Source organism: Oculina patagonica, chromosome 10 (genome assembly GCF_052425735.1).
Source record: "Oculina patagonica isolate OP01 chromosome 10, crgOcupat, whole genome shotgun sequence".
NCBI lineage: Eukaryota > Metazoa > Cnidaria > Anthozoa > Scleractinia > Oculinidae > Oculina > Oculina patagonica.
This window is the reverse complement of record NC_135767.1, coordinates 3,704,195-3,724,413: the sequence shown is the minus strand read 5'-3', so window position 1 is coordinate 3,724,413 and position 20,219 is coordinate 3,704,195. Positions and strand designations below refer to the sequence as shown.

The following is a 20,219-nucleotide window of genomic DNA, read 5'->3' as shown; positions in this document are numbered from 1 at the left end:
ATCGTAGCGTAAACTTATTTAGTAACAATAAAAATAAAAATAATAAAATAATAATATATGATGCAAATTAGGACAATCGTAGCTGAAGCCAAATTCACTTTCACAGTTGGTCGGTAGTTTGGTCGTGGATTTTCTGTTGTACAAACATGTACAGTTGACTTTGTTTACAGAGTAAATAGAAATCAGGAATTAATCACTAGCCTTGTTAATTTAATAAAAAAATTAAGCTTATGATAAGGTCCGGGTTGTTCAAAGGGTAATTAACTGAATACTAATCGCTATCCAGTGGATAAGTGTCAACAAAATAAACTAGGCCTCTCTATCATCATCATCATCATTATCATCATCATCATCATCATCATCATCGTCATCATCATCATCATCACCACCACTCTCGTCGTCGTCGTCGTCATCATTATCATCAATATCATCATTAATATCGTTAATATCTATTGTGATTTATCCGTTGAATCGCGCCAGCTCTCTCCACCCTTTGCACAACTGGGCCAAGGGTACATTGTAGAAACTTTTCCTCGTAAAAATCACTCCAGCTTGGGGTTTTCATTCACTGAACTACAACTAGTCTTGTGATTGGTTCAACACGATACTCCAAATCAATCGGGACGATTTTCCGTACTTGGGACCAGACAGTGACATGTTTTCCCGCCCTTGATTCTTTATCCATTTATTTGCTTCAAGTTTTGATTGATTCTTTAAGTTGCTAAGTTGTTCGCATTTGTTGATTGGCCAGATTGACTTTTACTTTGGTTTTGGCTTTAATAGATAGAATCTGCTCTGTAGATTCCAAAATTACTCTTTTTATTCTAGTCGGACAAATGAGAGGCCAAAGCGAAGGCAAAAGCCCAGATGTCTCTCAGTAGCTTCTCCACAGCTTCACTATTACTCCAGCTATTGGGTAGACCACTTTTGACAGAAACCTCCCAGCGTGTGAACACCTTACTGAAAGCAGAAGCGTGCTTAGTAGGTCTAGAATACTCAATAACCTCGTTCACACTGATACGAAGCCCTTTCCTAAACTCGCTTTCCATCACCATGTGCTCTTCCAACTTGTACATCCGGGATTTCTTGTGACGAATCATTGCCACGTCCTTCCAGACCTCCGGCTTTACGACGAAAGGACATCGGGAAGGCTTCGAGTGAAGCTGAGGCTGCAAAGTATCGCGGTATTGCTCGTAACTAGTTCCCCGTATGTCATCCGGGCGCAATGCATGGCGGGTCTGTAACACGAAGCGTACATCAGTCTCGATTCCGTCCAAATCAGTGACGTCATGATCCTCAGGATTTTCGCGCCAAGCCCTTTTCACGTCTACCGCACACCAGCGCAATTTGGGATACCTTATCTCGCGAAACGTGAAATCTTTATTCGTGATAACGATGAATTCGTGATCCGTGTGAATTTCAACCAAGTAATCTTCCGACCTTTGCTCTTCTTTAAACCCGCGTTGCATCAGAAAACTCATGATTTTCTCCTGCGAGGAAACGACCGTGAAAAAGGAGCTTCGAGATGATTTCTCTTTCGGAACCTTTTTGCCGTCTTCTCCTACTTCGTTGCCCTTTCGCTTCTTGAAATTGCGGCCTTTTGCAGTGAAGTTCTTTCTGCTGTATTTGTTGATATTTCTTGGCGTCGTCAGCACGCTTGGCCGAGGTTTGTAGCCTCGCGATAGATTTGTTTGAAACACTTGCACGGTCGGTGATTCTGTGTCCTCGGTGAATGATTTCGGGACATTCAAAACATAAATGCGTCCAAAGTGCACTGCAAATTCCATTTCACCATGAATGGAGGGGACGAAATCTCTTTCTATCACCTAAGAAAAAAACGAAGAAACAAAGTTTAAAAATTAATCAGATCTTCTACCGACCCTTGGATAAAAAGACCTCTTCCTTCGCGCGCCTAATTTACTCCCCTCTCCCTCCATGAGAACCACGCCTGCAACGCGATTCGACCTGAAAAATTCTTTAATGATGACGTAGTTTTTCAGATCTCCGTCTAGAGCCTCTGATTGGCTGTTCCTGGGTTCCGAATTTTTGTGGAAGAAACAGCGACCAGGAAGATTTAAAAGGAACAAAGGCAAAGTAATCTCCTAGATCTGTGTATTTCTTGAAAAAAAAATACTTATATTACGTTTAGTTTATACCTGTACTTGAGTGAGAAACCTCTCTTTGAAGCCTAGAAACTCAAATCGAGTGAATGCTGCTCCTATTCTGCTAAGGCCAGATCTTAGGTTTGCCAACATGGGCACGTACAAAGCCAGACTGTCATGGGTGGGGTGGTGATTCCCGTAGTACGGTACCAAGGTGATGCGGTCGTCATCACTAAGACAGCCTTCCATCACCATGTGTTTAGCTTCCTTCACGAAGCACACCGACATAATGGCCGCCTTGTTTCGTAAGGCCTGCGTTGCCATGGCATTAAGCGCTCTCTCCACTGACGCCACAGCGGACTCGGTACCAATAGCTTGAAGAACAAGGCCAAATCCTGATCCGGGGAGACTGGGACGTATGGTAACTCTCGCACCAGTCTTTTTTGACAACTCGAAGGCGTTGTGCCTCTCTGAGCCCGCCATGGTGTAGGACAACGCCTCTGATAGGAAAATAACACGGTCGATTTCGGATGCGCTGACCGTGAGAAGAACTTCAACGTCTCCGTAGAGAGCCAAAAGATGGAAAGCGCGCTGCATGTGCTCCTTTAGCAGGCGCAGGTGCTCTGAGTCCAGCAGTTCTGCTAGTTTGGGCACGCCCAGTAATGACGCAAAGGGTTGTGGGATTTCCATGTCGAGGGTTGCGTTGTAGGCTTGGAAAAACGTCAGTAGAATTTCGCCAATTTGTTCATCGCCGATTGTTACTGGGGCATTGTTTTTACCCTCTGAAGATTCCACAGTGGATAAAGATGTTAGAACTTCCCGCCATTCCTGAAAGAGAACTGCGTCAGTCACCTGGCCAGTTGAAATTTGGAAACAGCGACTCCAGACATTTTCCATGTTGAAATTCTGCACCAGTCTCTTGGAGACGCAAAATATAAGCAGCAGGAAAACCAACACGTTCGACTTGATGCCTGCGTCAACACCATGCCCCGCGAGCCCCGTCACGTGACCCCAGTTGAGGAGGAGTCGGAGAACAGGCAAGAGACCTGGGTACGACTTGATGTAGCTTGATAGCACGATGGCTTTGAGGAGACCGTCCCAGGAGGCAGAAAGGTCGCCTGTTACGTTAGCCAATGGACCAGCTCGTTTGGCAGGGTTGTCACAAGAAATCACCTGAAATTAAAATTCATGAAAAAATGTAATGTTTCTGCAGGACAACACAACCACGCTCACTCTAAAATCATCAATTGCAATCACATGGCTGGAAATTTGATAATGGCGGATATACAAGGAACAAGAGTCAACCATAATGCGTTCGCGCGCATTTAGAAATAATTGAACTGCTGACCACTATGACAGACGCTACAAAATTGTCCTAAGTTAATAAGCTACAGAGAATGGCTGTACTGTAGGTCCATTACGATAATAGGGATTCGACGACTACGGGCGACTTATACGACTAGGCATTTTAATGAGAGAGGCATGAGACAAGTTGTTGCACACACGCGCCATAATTTAGTCTTCCGTCATATCTCTACCACGGTTAGTAGTTGGGTCAGTTTGCGTTTACTGTGGATTACATAATCTCTTCTTAAGAACTTCATTTTTTTCCATACTTGTATATTATTTGACCTGTGAGATTTTTTTTATAAGAGAAAAATTCTGTCAGGAAAGTTGAAAGAGAACCGCTAGAATGCTGGACTATATCAGTGCAGAATGATTCCAAGTTAACAAAAAATAAAACAAGAAAAAAACTCACCGGGATCCTGGCTAATTCCACCAATCTCGCATGTTTGAACAGCTTCTTCATTACTGGGTGTACCTTCTTCAATAAAGCGATCTGCTCGTCATGACCCATCTGACTGCGCATAGCCATGAGCCTGGGATCGAGTACGCAAAGGTCAAGGTCAGAATCTGGACGGAAGAGAAGCGTCGCTGAAGAACCAAACATGGCTATGCTGAGTCCTGGCATCGCACGAGATACAAAATTCTTTTTCTGCACCCTGTCTTCAAAGCATTGCAAAAGAACATCTCGTTCCTCTTCAAACACCTTCAAAACACTCTCGCTTATCGACGCCACGATGCTTTGCGACTCTTGCACTTCAAAGGCTTTTCTTATTCTGATTGACAACATGACGTCATCAACGAGCCATGGAAAGCTTAAGAACTGCATTGAAGGGGTTCCATCCGGGGCATTTTCTGCCGCATCCGTCACTTGCTTGTGACTGTATGCCACGTAGTACCAGGCCGAAGCTTTTCGTTGCATTTCTTCGGAAATGACCTCGTCATCCCCTCGTTTGCCTTCGTCCAAGTCAAACTCCCTGAAGAACTTACTGCGAAAATTTTCGCGTATTTTGGACAGAACGCGGCTGACGATGTCAGCGATCTCAACTTTCTCCCTTCCAAGGCGAGAGTGGAGTTTAAGAAAACAGCCCGATAAAAGCTCAGCTTCCGTTTCGATACCATACAGGTTCATCAATGTCTGGAGCTGGCTGGAATACTCGTCATAAAGCTCCTTGGCCTCTTCTTGGTACTTCTGGAAGTTGGGCACTAATAGGATGGGTGCGATGTGCGGTTTCTTAAGAGGGATCTCTCGGGCAATGCTGTCTTTAAACGCTCGGCACTCCCGATACAATTTTCCTAGAACCTTGTCCGAAGGGTAACTTGGTTTGTCGGATTTCATCATGAAATCGGGGAAAACTGAAACCTTTGCTTCTTTAGGCATTTCTGTCCACTTGCCGGTCTTCGGCGCGTCGACGGCTTGCGAATGAAGCTCCGCTAGTTGAAGACAAAGCGACGATTCCACCCCTCCCTCGTGAGAATCAGCCTGTGCCTTGTGTGCGTTGTCAATCACGCCAAGCTGATCAAACCGGATGTACTCGGCTACAAACTCGGTCATGTGACTGACTGTAATTGTTCCCAGAACTTCCTTCTTGGGAAGAGCTTCGTAGTTCATTGGTGGAAAGAGTTTCCTGCGTGGATAAAGCTCCTGCTTCCAACAAACAAAGTACAAATCGCCATCGAGGTCTCCGCCTGATAAGAGAAAACCCGCGATAAGTTACAACACTGAATCAATTATTGTTAAAGTCTATTAAAAGTCTGTGTCGAGCATGGCCCAACACCGGAGCTTATCCCGGTTTCTGTAGCATGAAGCGACTAGGAGTACTCTCTCCCCCCTGGATAAGATGCTAGTCCATTGTTGGGTCCCCCCCCCCACCACCATTAATTCGCCGGTACCCATTTATACACCTGGGTGGAGAGAGGCACTTTTAGAGTTCAGTGTCTTGCCCAAGAACACAACGCAATGATCCGAGTCAGCGCGCTACCATGGCCACCGGGTCTCTCAACAGCATTAAGTTAAATACTAAAAAATATGATAATGGCGCAGTACTGGAAACGGCACGAGACTATCGGCTTTTAGCTGACAGGTCAGTTCAAGATGATGAAGATGAATTTTCTCCTTAGAATATCAATACAGATTCAAGTGCGGAGGTGATGGAATAACGAAATTATCAACTAGGGGACATTGCATTGATGTACACTTAATTCTCCAAACTAACATTTAGAGAAATGTATGGTAATCTATAAGGAGAATTCATATTTTGAACTCCAGATCCCTGACGTATTAGAACTGCTCAATGGCTACCATACCTGCCATCTCACTAGGGTGAGGACGGGGCCCGTGACTCGGAAACACAATACAGTCCACCAGATGAACAAGTCGAGGCGCAGCCACTGCAGTCAGCATCCTCACATCTCCCGGATGTAGGCATGGATTTCTGGTTACCACCACCGGTCCTGTGAGGAGATGTTTTGTGGTTTTACTGAATTCTCCCTCGCGATCAGGGTCGTTTGAAATGGCAGAATACTGCACAAACACCTAAAATTATTTTAACAATTTATAAGTTTGTAGCATGTTGACTTATTAAAAAGGTTTCCTTAGACTTAAGCTGCTCATAAGCCCCTTCATAATCATTGACACTGTATCACTCTACCGCTGTCGAGGAAGTGGGAACTGCTATGTTAAAGGGGAGAAGAATGTCCCCAAAGTTGACATGGCATGGTTGACATGGTTCAAGCTTTATTTGACCCCAAGGGAAATTGTTCTAAAAGTGACAGACAAATAAGAGCTACACAATAGAGACATTGTCATTGAATCGTTTTTAATCTATGAAAAAACTTTTAAAGATTTCATGTTTGATCGATCTGAACCAGCAACACGATGTATGGCGGTTCCGTTATTTCCTCGCCCGCTACCCTATAAGATAGCTTGATGGAAGAAAATATTGGCGTTTCGTCCTGTCCTAAAAGTCTGTACTAATATACTAAAAGTCACAATTTTTACACCCCTGAAATTGACGACGAACATCCCCGCTTTTTTATAAGCGAGTCCCTCCCCCGGTACCGCTGCCATCTTTGGCGGTTGAAATTTAGGTGAAGTAACCTTGGCAGATGGAAAATCAAAGTGGCAACATGCTGACAATTTAGATCATCGGAGAGATCTCAAAAAGTTAGTTAAAATGTTAATTAGCAAGTGACGTGTTTGTAACGATAAGCTTGTTTAATTTCAATTCTTTTTTTATAACAACAAGGTAAATCTTATTTCACACAGAATGTTCTGACTCTTACCTCGCCTGGCTGTAAGCTCCCTGTTTCGTCCATGACACCAATCATAAGTCGCGCTTCCGCTGGTGGCAGGAGAATGCGGGCTCGACTGAGTAGATTTTGCATGCGATCCTTGTATAGTGCCACCAACAGTGACTTGAAAAATGGCTCAGTGGTCAGCTCTATTCCTGCTCGAGACAGGCTCATATAAGCGATGCCGGTCTTGGCTCCTGACGTCATCTGCTGAGCAGCCAGGCGTTCATTGACCAGCATTCCTTAGAAACAGATAATAATTAAAAGGAATTAGTACGAAAAGGAGTGGAGACGAGATAATTATTCCCTTTACCAGGCCCTCCCGACTACGCAGTTTTTAAATAGTGACGTCACCGTGAACGTCACCGCTACTTAAGATTGACAAACAGAAATTGAATTGGCTTTTCTCTTACCCGCCAGTCTGTCCAACATGCTGCGCTGCAAATTCATGAAGACATCATCCGGGACACCAAGGTTTGACAACAGCATAATCAGCTGGTGATTCAAGAAAACGGCCTGGGGACGAGAGGTCTGTAACACCTCAAGCCGTCGGTGGCTGCTCTCAAATTTACGCATGCTTGGACGAAAAACCGCTTTATTGCCCGGAAGCCTGGGATCTTGCGTCAGAACACCTTTGCAGCCAGCAAATCGAACTTGGATTGCGGAAGGCACGAAGTCTTTGGCTATCTTTTTGGCAACCTGTGTAAAACAAAAAAACGAAAACATATAAAAGTCCTTTTAGGAAATTGTTTGAGCTCTATTTGTTTCAGCAAATGCAAGGGAGGGGAAGGAAAGTAGGGAGGGGTGACTGAAGGAGTTTGATATCAGAGTTAAACTGTCCATCTATATCGCGCGCTCTGATTGGTTGTCTAGTTGTTTGCGTGACATTTACGAGGCTATGTCAACACGGTTTTGACATATCATGGCATTTTTATTGGCTTTATGTTGTGAGTTTAAATTCTCACCTGACGCGCAAGGGATTCAGAAATTCTTCCTACGCCATCTGAAAAGCAGTAACTTCCGCCAGGGGTTTTAATGTCGTCATCCATATCCCAGGATGTCCCTTCATTCACGTCTATACCCACTGCGTCCAGGGATGTTGAAAAGCACTGTCCCATTCGGGCCATGAATGTGGCTACGCACCTAAAGACAAATAATTACTATATTTAGAGATTTCAAGCTATTACGTGTTATAAATATAATCAGCAGAAAGTAATCCCGAAAACAGACCATTCAGACATTTCGTGGTTAGTCCTTAAAAATAGTACAACGGACAAGTAACCCGAGGAAAGCAGGCACTTGAAGGAAATTTACAACTTTTCGCGCAAGCAACACCCTACATGGGGGCTTAAGTCAATTTTTAACCTGAGATCATGCCCTCGAACCTCCCTAGTCATCAACCCCAAAATAAACCACCTGATCTGCAGGCTAAAAAAAAAAAAAAAAACCCCACAAAAAAAGATATTTATGGGGAATTTATATAAGTACGGTATTGCATCCTACCTTGGGGTTTAAATGTCTGGCCAGGTTAGAACCTTGATTCATAGTCCCCAATAAAGAGCTCGCTGGTAGCGAGAGTTCCGGGACTTAACTACAGTAAAATCCCAATTTTTCAAAATTCCTTGATTTCTTGAACCATTATTCGTTTCTCTTAGATTTCTTCACTCAGTCAAACAATACAATTTTACCCCCCCCCCCCTCTCGATTTCTCAATTTCTTACCAATTTGCGTCTCCCTTAGAGGCTCGAGAAAAAACACGATTTCACTGAGTATCAGATTAACTACACTCCATGTTAGTCTTAGTACCTTATCTTGCTGAAGTCTCCCATCCATTCACGGATCTCGTCCGGATGTGGACTGGGACGAACAAACCAGCAGCCGTGGTTACGCAGCTGACTATTGGAGGACCCCAGGTAAAGAAACCGATCGCCGCCCGCGATCACCCCGCTGTCCAAAGTGCGCCTCACACGCTCCAGCACGTGATCGATGCCCCCGCCGGCTGCAGAAAGCTTCGAGAAGTCTTCATCGCGTACATTCACGCAGAGAAATTGATCAGTGCTGTACTGCCTTAGTACGCGGTTCTTTGACATGACTTCCGGTGTGTAGAACAGCAAACGAGTGGGTGTGATGACCATACGTTTGATCATGGCGCATTGAGCGGGAAGGAGCTGTTTTGGAATTCCGCCTGGTTTAAAATTCATCTCGCCAAGTAGAGTTTCAAGTTTGGCTTCTGGATCGCAGAACGAATTCTTCTGGAGAGCCGCAGCGAGCCTTTCTATCGCAACCAACGTTACTTTTTCAGGTTTGCTTCCCAACAAAGAGGCGAACTTAGCTGTGATTCTTCCCTTGACGAACGGAAAGGAATTCAGGAAACACTGCGCGGCGTATTTGACTGAAAAAGGCAGTTCGTTTGGAATTTCCATCTCTGGCAGTCTTCTAAAAAACTTGCGCATGGAAAGGTAGAAGGACTTCTTGTCATATTTATCCATGCTTCTGAGGACTTCTTTAATCTCTTCCCATGCGCTGGCTTTGAACGTGAAATTGTATGCGCAACACAAACCAAAAGCTTCTCCACTATCTTCGATTTCAGTCACTCGCTCCCAGTTCACCACGTCATCAATATTTGCGACGTCCGAGCTTGTCAGGAGTGCTTCGCGATCATCTTCGGCAGAACTCTCGGCGCTGTTGCGGCTGACTTCGGTAGCTGCTTGATCGTCTTCGGAATTGCTCGAGAACTCGTCGTCGAAGCCACGAATGTCATCGAAATCGAAGTCGTAGTCGTTCTCCTCGAAGTACCATTCTTCAAAGTCGTTTTCGTCATCATCCTGTTCTTTCTTGATGAAATTCTTCGCTTTGAAAATGCGTGGGGGATGCCGCAATGAGATGAAGATCTCATGGATCGAGGACGAACTCCATTTGTCGACCAACACGAACTCTTGCAGCTCGCTGTAGCGAACTTGAAGCTTGTATAGATCAGCTTTCCATTGACTGTACGGATTTGGCACCGTGAAACAAATCAGCATTGTTCGAAGATCATGTTCGAATGCGACGCGAATGTTCTCCAGCTTAGCGCTGTTAAAAGGCCAGTGGATACAAAAATGCGCTTGGTTCAAAAAGTACCCCAAGAACATAGCGTCTGGCTTGATAACTAGCACCGGTTTGGAATACTTTTGATTCTGCGAAGTTTCATCCCGACGTAGCCAAAGCTTCTCTGTTTGGGATCGAAGCGACCTGGGGCGAGAGCACCAAGACTGAACAACATGAGTGAAGAATTTCTCCTTAGAGCGGAATCTTTGATCTTCAAGTGGCTCAAGCTGCAGATGAAGAACGCTGGACTGAAGGCTTCTCTCAGACGTGTTCTCCTTGCTTGGTGAAGCACCCATCCCAGGGGCGCCAGCTTCGGCGTTTTCTGTCGTTAATGACTTTACTTCGAAATACCTCTCAAAGTATTCTGTCAGTTCACCAATTTCCTTGCTGTTGGTTCTTCCTAAGATCACATTGTGGATGGCAATGCGTACGCTAGGAACTTTCGTTTTTCTTCTTTTTCTGGGACCCCCTGATGCTAAACTCTCCCCTCTGTCATGGATTGTCATTGTTTCAACGCTGTACTCATTTTCCATATCATAATCGTCCTCAGCTTCCGGTTCCGGTTCCTGTTCCGCGCATGCCATGATCGGGGGCTCAACTGGACGTGATCTCTGGCTCAAGTCGGGTTTCTTCATCTGACATCCGAAGGACACTGCCTGCGTTAAGCGACTGGAATACTGTCGCAACCTCATGGCATGCTCCATGTTCTGCTCCCGTGTGATCGCACCAAGAGCGTTCCCTTGCTCGTCAGAGTCGCTGCAGATCACCACAAAACGGCTGTCGGGACGGCGGGATGCACGTCCGCGGCTCTGCACCAGTGCCCGTAATGTCAGCGCGCTATCAAACCGGATAACCAGGTTACAAACCGGAACGTCCAGTCCCTCCTCCAATACGCTCGTGCTAACAAGCAGTTTTGCCTCGCCTGATCTAAACTTCTTAAGGATTTCCTCCTGCTCTCCTCTCCAGTCCATTCCATCGCTTCCCTGTCCGTGGCCGACGAGGAAGGCTGGGTTCAGTCCTTTCAGCGATTCCAGTTTCCTGTCTCAGCCGTTCGCAGAGTTTGTACGCAGTCTTTCTCATCTTCACGAAAATGATTCCCCTGGACGTTTCATCCCTTTCAACTTGATTGATGAAATTTCGAAGCTCTTTGGTGAGGTGCTGATACCTGTCACTGGACGAGTAAAAGCTTGACGCTCGCCTCAGGTTTGCGATCGAAGATTCTAGAACCATCAACTGCGCCGAAGAACCAATGAGCTTCTTTTTGAGCTGTTCCATAGGAGATGTAGCCTAACGCAGTTGTCTGATGCACTCTTCCAGACAATCAACCGCATACTCGTTGCCCAGAATGTTATTCACCTCAATCACACTGAGCATGTGCATGGCGTGCTCACCTAGTGCCAGGCCTTTCACTCGGTTCTTGTCGCCATAGCAACGTTCGATCAACTTGCGCAAAGCACCACGGTAGTTTGGTTTCAGCACGTTTAGCTTATCCAGCGCACGTGGGAATTTCGCTTCCGTTTCGATCTGCATAGTCAAGGAAGTGAGATAAGACTCAACAGATGTTTGCAATAGCTTTTGTTTTGTGTTCATGGGAACCAGTTCGTACGCAGTTTCCGGTCGGTTCCAGTACACCTCCAAATCGGTTGACCGTACAGGCATGCGCGCCCATGCGCAGAGATTCGAAAGCAGCTCTTCCAGTCTGTTTGACGTAGACTGTGGTGTATCTAGGCCTGCAGGAGATGCGGTCAGCGCCAACACCAAAGGCTTGAATCTGTTGCTTGTTCCTTTGTAGAAATCCCTCATGATTTGATTGTAGGGGTGATTTCCAAGGCAGTGGTGGGCCTCGTCAAAAACAAGAACAGAGATATCCGACATACGCACCACTGGCTGATCACCACCCATTAAATTGAGCATAATCTGATGCGTCAAAACAAGAAGATCAATTTTATTTTCACTTAGCGCCTGTAAAGTAGCTATCCAACGAGCTTTGTCTCCTGGGAAACGCCCAATATCTCCCGCCAAAATCTCCACTCTTAGATCAGGGACCTGGGACTTGATGTAGTCACTCTGTTGGTAAACAAGTGGTATGCGGTCGACAAGAAACACCATCAGTTTCTTTGGGTTCAATTTCTTCATACAGCTAAGAACCATTGCCGCGATCAAGGTCTTGCCCGAGCCCGTGGGCAGGTAGACCAGCGTGTTTCCTTGTAAGGCGTGCAGAAAGAGCTCTCTTTGATATTCGCGGGGGATCTGTTTGGTAAAAGACATGATTTCCTCCGTGGTTAGGTTGATATCGCAATATACGAGAGGCTCTGAAGGGATGTAATTTTGTTTAACAGCTTGAGAAACTGTCTCTCTCAATTGAGAAACATTCACAACTTCCAAACCATACTGCAAGAGCTTGTCTTTTATCTGCTTTAGCTTCTTCCCTCGGATTTCTTCATATCCCCGTTTGAAATGAACGTTTTCAATCTTGAAGCAAATAAGCGTATTCTCTTCAACAATGCTGATGGTTCCGACGTAATCATTGCAGTGCTTGCAAAGAACTTTATAAGGACAAAACGCAGCCCTCTTGGGGTCCGGGTTGGGAATTTTCCGGATTTTCTCAGTGTATGCTTGTTCTTCTTTGTCCTTTTTAATGGCCACATGTGTCTGTGTTGGTGGAACTGTAGCCAGCATTAACATATCCGGTGTGGCTAGGACTGTACTGCAGTGATTGCAGTAAAGAGTTAATAGGCAACCTCTGTATGCCATAGTTAGTTCATATCCAAGAATTGCCTGAAATCACTGCAAGAGTTTGATGGGATATAAGTATCCTAAAAACCGGTAACAACAATGACCAGCGTAAGTTATACCCCTGATTCTTTTCGCGGGCGCTGGACTGTTGGCTCGTGGTGATTCGTTGCAGTTCTTTCCCTCGGCCTGGCCCCGCGCGTCGCTGTTTACGGTGTGGTCCCTGTTCCTGGGTGCTTTCTGTGTGCTGCGTGGTCCGCGCCGCACGGGAGACGGTGGCTGGCGCCCTCGGCGGTGGGTCGGTCAGGGCATGGTTGTCTTGGGCGGGTAAGTCGCGTCCAGTCGGGGGGGTTTGGTAGGGTGGTGGTTCCCCCCGCGACCTGCTCATTTTAGTCTTCGCTCACCTGTGTTGGAACTAATGAATTCAAAACACAACAGATCTCAACGGATTCGAAAGCTAGGCTGCGTGAAAAGAATGGTCAAGAATGCCAAACTAACTGGTACTGTAAGAGATTTGGTCACTTTCCACTGTCCTACATCAAGCATTTTGAGTTTTTATGGTCGCTCACAAAGGGGCTTTTCAAAAAATGCTTTTTTACGGTTTCCTGTTAAGTTCGGACCGTCAAAATTTGTCGTGTTTTACAAATCCCAGGATAGATTGGACCGACAAAAATTTTCATTTCGTTTGTTCGTTAAGATACTATTTTGGTATAATCCTACGTTGCCGAACTTTAGGGGTTATTTGAGAAGACAAAAATATTTCGTTGTTCCCTGACACAAGTCACACAACTGACTGAAATTGGCATGTCGGCAGGGTTGTTTGTTGTCCCTTAACCACCCTTAATCAAAAAAGTTACTGTTTTGATGTTCCTCCACTCTTGTGGTGCACTTCCTTTTATTATATATATAGCGAGATTGCAACCCCTCCCCCTCCTCTCCTCCCGGGGGGGGGTCCCCCTTCCCCCCTCCTCCTCCCCGCGTTTTTTTTTTTTCTCCCGCTTCTTCGCACTCGCTTCAGGCACACTCCGTCGTGGCCTCTCGCTCCTCATCTTCTCCCTGTCCCTCCCCCAACCCCCCTCTTCCCCCCTATCTCCCCCCCCCCCCTCTTCCCTTTGCGGTGGGGGCTTCTTCCTTCCCTCCTCATGACTGATAATATACTAGTCGTAGTAGTGATAACGTTACATTGACGTCTATTGAATTACACTGACTCCTCCATCGCAAACCTCCCCCGCCTCCCCTAACCAGCAGTTTACTCAGGGAGAAAGCGAATTGACCCATGCCAGACGGGATTCGAATCATACACCCCACTATTACTGACGAAGAAAAATAAACCACCATGTGAAATGGAGAATCGTTTAAATATAAATCTGCTACGGGCCCCCCATTATGTCTGTTTTGCAGCGCAGTAGTTAACCTTATTTTGTCATTTAGCTTCGCATAATTTTTGTATATTGACTATTGCATTTGTAGTTTTGAAGCTTATCTCCAAAATCTTCAAACTTAACCATACCATTGATCAAGACTATTTGTTTGGAATATTATAAACAATAAAATTTCTGATGACACCTATAGCTAGAATCCGATCGTACTCTTCGATGGTTTGTTGATTGTTGATCGAACAAAACTATTACAGTGAAAACACAAACCATAACACTTTCATACTGTACTTGAAAGACGTAGAGAGAATAGTTGACAAATTATTTCGAAAAATAATCTGCTGGCGACATCTCTGCCCATTTGTTGTTTTCTTGCAGTTTGATGCAGTTTAAACAGAATTTACATATGCAAGATAGAATAAGTGTTCCGGTTCTCTGGTTCACACTGTATTTTTAGTCTCTTTTTTTGCAGGTTATTGAGAATAAATGCCCGTAGATTAATGCGAGAAACAATATAAGAAAAACGATCACGGACAATATAAAGAAATACTTAGCAACAGCAGCAAGAAAATATATACACCATCCTACCTTTGCTTGCCGTCGATCTCCCGCTTCATAAGATTGCTCGATCGCCGAAATTAAAGCTCAAAAGTTCATGTTGTCGCAAATTTCCTTTCTCAGGTTTATATCAAAGCTCAAAGAGAGCATCGTTCAATTTGAGCGTTGAAAAAATGAAAAACTACTATCGCACTAATGATCGAAGTATAAAACTTTACTCTGGCTCGTCTTAAATTTCCACGAAAACAGTATTGTTTACGATAAAATTCTCAGAAATTTGCTTCCGGGAAAATTATGGAAAACTGGAGAAATTAGCATTCGGGACTTCCCGGGGGTCTACCCGCGCGTTTCCATCTTCTCGTTCCTCGATTTAGCTCATGTTTGGCACGTTTCAGGGTAGTTTGGTTTGACAATTCCTTCTCAGAATAATGTTCGAAAGTTTGACATAGAATTGTTAGGAAAATCAGTACCTATCATAATATATCAAACATTTGCGTGACAAGCCCTGTCAAGAAAGAAAGTAGTTTTGAATGTCACGCTACTATGTCACGCGAGGCGAGTGACACTACAATTTAATTTTATCACAAATATTCAACTGAGTTTATCTTAGCAAAATAATCAAAGTCGTCGCTGAAATAAAGAGCGCTTTCCTTTTCATAAAAAAAAATAACCAAGGCAATTAGCCAGCGGTAAAAGGAATATTTAAAAAAAAAAACAAAAAAAAACATCCGCATTCTCGAAGCCTTGGAAAATTACTTTCGCGTCATTCCCGCGCGCGTTGTTGTAAAACTCAAGTAACCTGGCCTTTCAAAACACAACATGGCGGCTTCTGCTCCTCCAGCTTATCACGATGTTGTTGCTCCAGATGAAGCAAGCTCGTTTAGAAGTTCAGTGCCAGCAACCCAAGTGGAGCTACATGTTTCTTGCAGGTTAAACTTCATTGAGATTTAATGCTTTTGTAGTTGTAATAGCCATGGCATGAACATGTCGCACAAAGCTAACATGCATGAATGCACGAATGAAAGCTAAGCTTAAGTTTACAACATCAATATTTTTCCGTTTTGTAAAGTCTAAGCTTCTCTCTTTTATTCAGAAACCTGGCAGATATGGACGTCTTCTCAAAATCTGATCCAAGTAAGTTAATGGACAAAAGAATAAAACTGAAGTAAAAAAGATTGTTGTTTTTGTAGAATTCCGACTAGCTGAGTGCATATTTTGCTTGTTGCACTCGAAAAATTTTGAAAATGCTTTACATATTTTGTGTATTTTCCATGTTGTTTCCATTCAAAGTACTACTTGTAAATAAACTAAAAGGGGTGTTAATGTTTTCTGCAACGACGTATTACTTTGATATTTAATAATAATGCACTTGAAAACATGCATAAATATTTTATGGCAACATTGACTTGCATTTAATATTAAAAGCCTCTCCTTGTTCTTCAGTTCTAAAGTCATTTGTTGGCAAAAGATATTCTGCCTTTGGGTTGAAGAAGAGTACATTTTTTTTTATTTTAAACAGTATCTGGCAGTTATTTTTTTAAGCAATAAAAGTAATGTTAAAGCTTGATTGAATTATAAATGTTGTCTTGCTACCAGCTCATTAGCTATTTAAAGACTGAGGTGGCTACAAAACCTGCTAGGAATTAAGTGTGTGTGAAGGTGGGGGGGGGGGGAGTTGGAGGGGTTCTCTACTTCCCACTTCCTGTACCTTTTACTCCCTGTCCCTCCCCTTCCTTAGGGGTTCTGGCCTCTTTGTGCTCTTTTAACTGCAAAATATTATAAAATGTTCTGCAACTTTGCTCAACTTCTCTACTACAGTTACCCCCACTTTGGGATCCTGCTTGTTTCCCTCTCATTTCCCACCTCCCATAGCCCTCTGATCATCTAGACTCCAAGAATAAGAGGGGTGCCAGCCACTCTCAAAAAATAATTTTTCTGAGCTCTTCAGGCCTTTAAGTTTTTGGCCTGAAAATAAGGTGGGGGCCTGGGCCCCCCTGGCCCCTCCTCTAGATCTGCCACTGGATATTTATGATTGGCTACCGGTATATTAAAAAACTTATTCACAATGGCTCTGTATAAAGGGAGATTACAACCCTCCAAGTTAGCCATGTCGCCGGCGGCTTTTGGGCGGCGCTTGCCGGTCGCCAGCCTGGCGACTAAATTGAGAGGAATGATTGAAAGCATCAGCTTAATTTGGTGACTAAAATTTTTCACTGCCGACCAAAACTTGAGTAGTTGGTGGCCAAATGGCCACTAAGGAAAAAAGTAAACTCTGAGGGTTGGATTATTATTGACAACCAAGGGAATATTTACAGGGCTATAGCTATCTACTAGCCTTTAGGGGACTATCAACAGGCAAAATGTCTAATGGTTTAATTAGTTATGAAGAGTCAATTTCTACAATCCTATTTACAGATTATTGGCAACTGGGGCTATCTATAATTTCATGTATGTTTTTTTTGTTTGTTTCTCTCAGTGGTGGTTATGTTCACTCAAGCAATGGGAAGCAAGGAATGGAGAGAGGTAACATATCCATTTGTTTGTCATTTGCAGTAAGATCAGTTAGATTTTAAAAATACTAATTATAAGTATTTTTTAACTGAAGAGAAAGTGTTTGCTTAGTTCCTTGCCCCCAGGTGGGGGATAGGGCCATTTTTTCTTCTTCTTTTTTCTGGTGTCTGTAATCACATTGCTTTTATGGGATGGGGTGATTGGCCCCTGCCCAACCCCCAACCTGGAGGACCAGGGATTTTCTGTTGGGGTGTCCTTCCCTTAGCCACGGGTACCAGATATTTAAAGGCGCTGGAAGCTCGCCTTTCTCCATTGTCACTCAGCTACATCGTATTACCAGGGTCACCAAACGTGGAGGTGTGACATATGACTTGCTGGCAGAGCCTTTTTGAGACGGTAGGCATTCCTTGGCACTTACGAGAGCTACCTAGTGGCAACAGTAGCTCTCACTGGGTCCTTTTACCAGCCTTTGACCTTTGAAAGTGTTTGACTGTATTTATCAATGCTGTCTTTTTCCAGATGGGGCGAACGGAGCACATCATGAACACTCTCAATCCAGACTTTGTCAAGACGTTCACCATCCACTATTTCTTTGAAGAAATGCAGAAGTTACGATTTGAAGTGTAAGTTATTAAGTACTATACAAATCTTGAAAGAGGTGTAAATTAAGTAATGTTTAATAATAATATAATATTAATATAATATTTAATACTTATATTGCGCTTTTTCTATAAAAATATTCAAAAGCGCATTACAATAATTATTATTAAACTAAATTAAAAAAGTTACACAGTAAAAATGAATTTAAAATTACAATATTTACATATTAAAATTTCCAGAGTAATAGTGAAAGGTAGTAAATAGTAAAATTTAAGAATCACAATATTAAATCAAATGAATAACAAATCTAACTAAAAGCCTTTCTAAATAAATATGTTTTAACAGAACGTTTAAAAGACTCGATGGATGTTTCCTGTCTTATTGGCAGAGGAAGACTGTTCCATAAGAATGGGGCAGCTATCAAAAACGCGCGATCTCCCAAAGTCTTTTTCGTTTTCAGCCGAGGTCTTTCTAACAATATACCACTATTGTTACGGCGTAGTTGATAAAGTGAGGCCGGTAAGACAGAGACTAGGTCCTCAAGATAGCTAGGCACTACACCATGAAGTATCTTGAATGTAATAAGAAGAATCTTAAAATCTATGCGAAAGCGCACTGGTAACCAGTGGAGTTCACGTAGTAAAGCTGAATGCGATGAAGAAATTTAATTTTTTTTGTAGTTACCGTAAAGACTCGTGTATAAGCCGCACTCGTAGATAAGCCACACCCCCAACTTTGAAGTTTGATTTTGAGAAAAAAATAAAAACTTAAAAACTTGAAATCCCAATACCTTTTAAAAAGGATACTCTTTTGACGATATATTGTTTTTATTGCTAAAGTCCAATGTGGAAAACGATGAAATTTGACTGGAAATGACGAGCACAACAGATAGAGAACGATACAAAACGTTTGCTTAGTATCCACACAGTCACTTAAAGAGAGAAGTCTGGGGTCGAGTCACGTTTGTCACGTTCGATCGGTGATCGGTCCTGTAAACAACATGGAAAAGTAAGTTCGTTTTCTAACCATTTCAGCTGTGTGTTGATAAAAACTTGTTGCTTCATTTCAGCTCAAGTTTTGCTGCTCAAAAGAGGTGCAAATAAATCCTTTGAAAGAACAACTGACGAACAATTTGTGACTGACGAATTAACGGCTGCTTTAGGGGCCAGACTTTTTTACCAAAAGCAATGATCGACAGCAGCAGGTTTCAATATGTTAAATATTATTTACTCAATGTTTTAAGTGCTTTTTCTGACCCCAGCCTAGGCAATTTACACCCCTCAAAAGCAATTGTCTCGTAGATAAGCCGCACCCGCGATTTTGAACCCAAAAGTTCAGCAAAAAAGTGCGGCTTATACACGAGTCTTCACGGTATGTATTTTTGTGTAGTTGTGCAATTTTCTGTAATGTTTGTATGTAAAGTTTTTGAATGAATTAAAAAAAAAAAAGGAATGTTTAATATACGAGCAGCAGTGTTTTATCAAGTTTAAAACACGAGGTGCAGCCAAGTGTTTTAGACTTGATAAAACACGAACTGCGAATTTATTGAATGGCTTAAAAATCTTCTGATGTAGATCAACTCATTCTTGCACTAATATGTAGATTTAGGGTTATTTTGGCCTAGAAAATTGGACGTAAAGTTTAGCCGTGTCTTTATCAGATATAAAGACACTCATTAAACATTAATTTCTTTAATTTGTATTTTCTTTAGTATTTTCTGAGTTTTTTAAAGCATAATATTTTATATCCCTTACCATTAAGTTTTCACTTGAAATTAATTTTAAAACTACCGGTATGCCTTTTTGGCCGCTTTTGTTATTAAATACTACAACCTAAGTTTAATGAATTTGGATTTGCTCAAACCTCTGGATATATCAAGCAAGTCTCATAAATTGAGCTACTGTTGACAGCTTGCAAATAACTGCATGATCTAAGTTGCTATACATTATATGACCAGCATGAAATGTACTGAAACTATATTAGGCAGGCATGTTGTTGGTATACCTGGGTCTTCACTGTAGGGTGGGGAGAAGACAGAAGACTGCTGAGGAGAGTACACATAGGGGCGGAGGTGTACTGAACGCTGGAGAAGAAAGGGAAGAAAGCGATAATTTTAAGGTGGCAGGAACTGGTTCAAAAATTGAGAACATTTTGCAACATTGTGTGATATATTGTAGAAATAGAGCAAAGTGGGGAGAACCATAAAGAGAAAGGTGGGAACACAGGAGCAGATAATCTGGCCCCCCTCCCCCTCCCACTTCACTGGGTTGTGCACTGAGACTGAAAGTCTATACTGACAGTGACTATATGTCATAAATCTACCACAGGCATATGTGAATTAGGCCTGGGGGAACTCCTATATTAAAGGGCAGGGATGCTTGTTGGAAATTTTGAAAAAGAACCCCTGAATGAGACCAATCTGGGTGTGGCTCAAGCTTTTCTTGACCGCTAAAAGATTCCAAAAAAACTAAGAATGTTTTATTTTTATTTGTATATTTCTTCGTATGCAGCTCTAAACAAGACCATTATGGCTAAAAATATTCATTTGGCGTTTCGCCAAGAGCACCCTAAGTGAGACCAAAAATCCAAAATTTACACCCCTAAGTGAGACAAC

At 43.1% G+C, this 20,219-nt stretch overlaps 2 protein-coding genes and 1 long non-coding RNA gene across 5 annotated transcripts in view; 2 read left to right on the top strand and 1 right to left on the bottom strand.

Annotated features, from left to right (window-relative positions):
• Positions 1-14,504, top strand: part of LOC144628429 (uncharacterized) — a 40,145-nt gene extending 25,641 nt beyond the window's left edge. The window contains exon 3 of the long non-coding RNA XR_013566254.1: positions 14,409-14,504. This is a non-coding gene — a long non-coding RNA (uncharacterized LOC144628429). The remainder of the gene's footprint in view (positions 1-14,408) is intronic.
• On the bottom strand, positions 106-12,653 carry LOC144628428 (uncharacterized). The gene is given in 9 exon segments (XM_078486518.1): positions 106-1,826; positions 2,157-3,275; positions 3,862-5,135; positions 5,754-5,982; positions 6,732-6,982; positions 7,154-7,439; positions 7,706-7,883; positions 8,547-10,846; positions 10,848-12,653. Coding segments are annotated over 9 exon segments (8,373 nt in total). The 5' UTR covers positions 12,582-12,653; the 3' UTR covers positions 106-824.
• Positions 14,505-15,084: 580 nt separating the features above from the next.
• Positions 15,085-20,219, top strand: part of LOC144628597 (copine-8-like) — a 29,594-nt gene continuing 24,459 nt past the window's right edge. For all 3 annotated transcript variants that reach the window (XM_078486717.1, XM_078486715.1, XM_078486716.1), the window contains exons 1-4: positions 15,085-15,423; positions 15,588-15,628; positions 16,971-17,017; positions 17,525-17,628. In XM_078486717.1, coding sequence (XP_078342843.1) covers positions 15,314-15,423; positions 15,588-15,628; positions 16,971-17,017; positions 17,525-17,628 — 302 coding nt within the window. In that variant the 5' untranslated portion in view covers positions 15,085-15,313. The remainder of the gene's footprint in view (positions 15,424-15,587; positions 15,629-16,970; positions 17,018-17,524; positions 17,629-20,219) is intronic.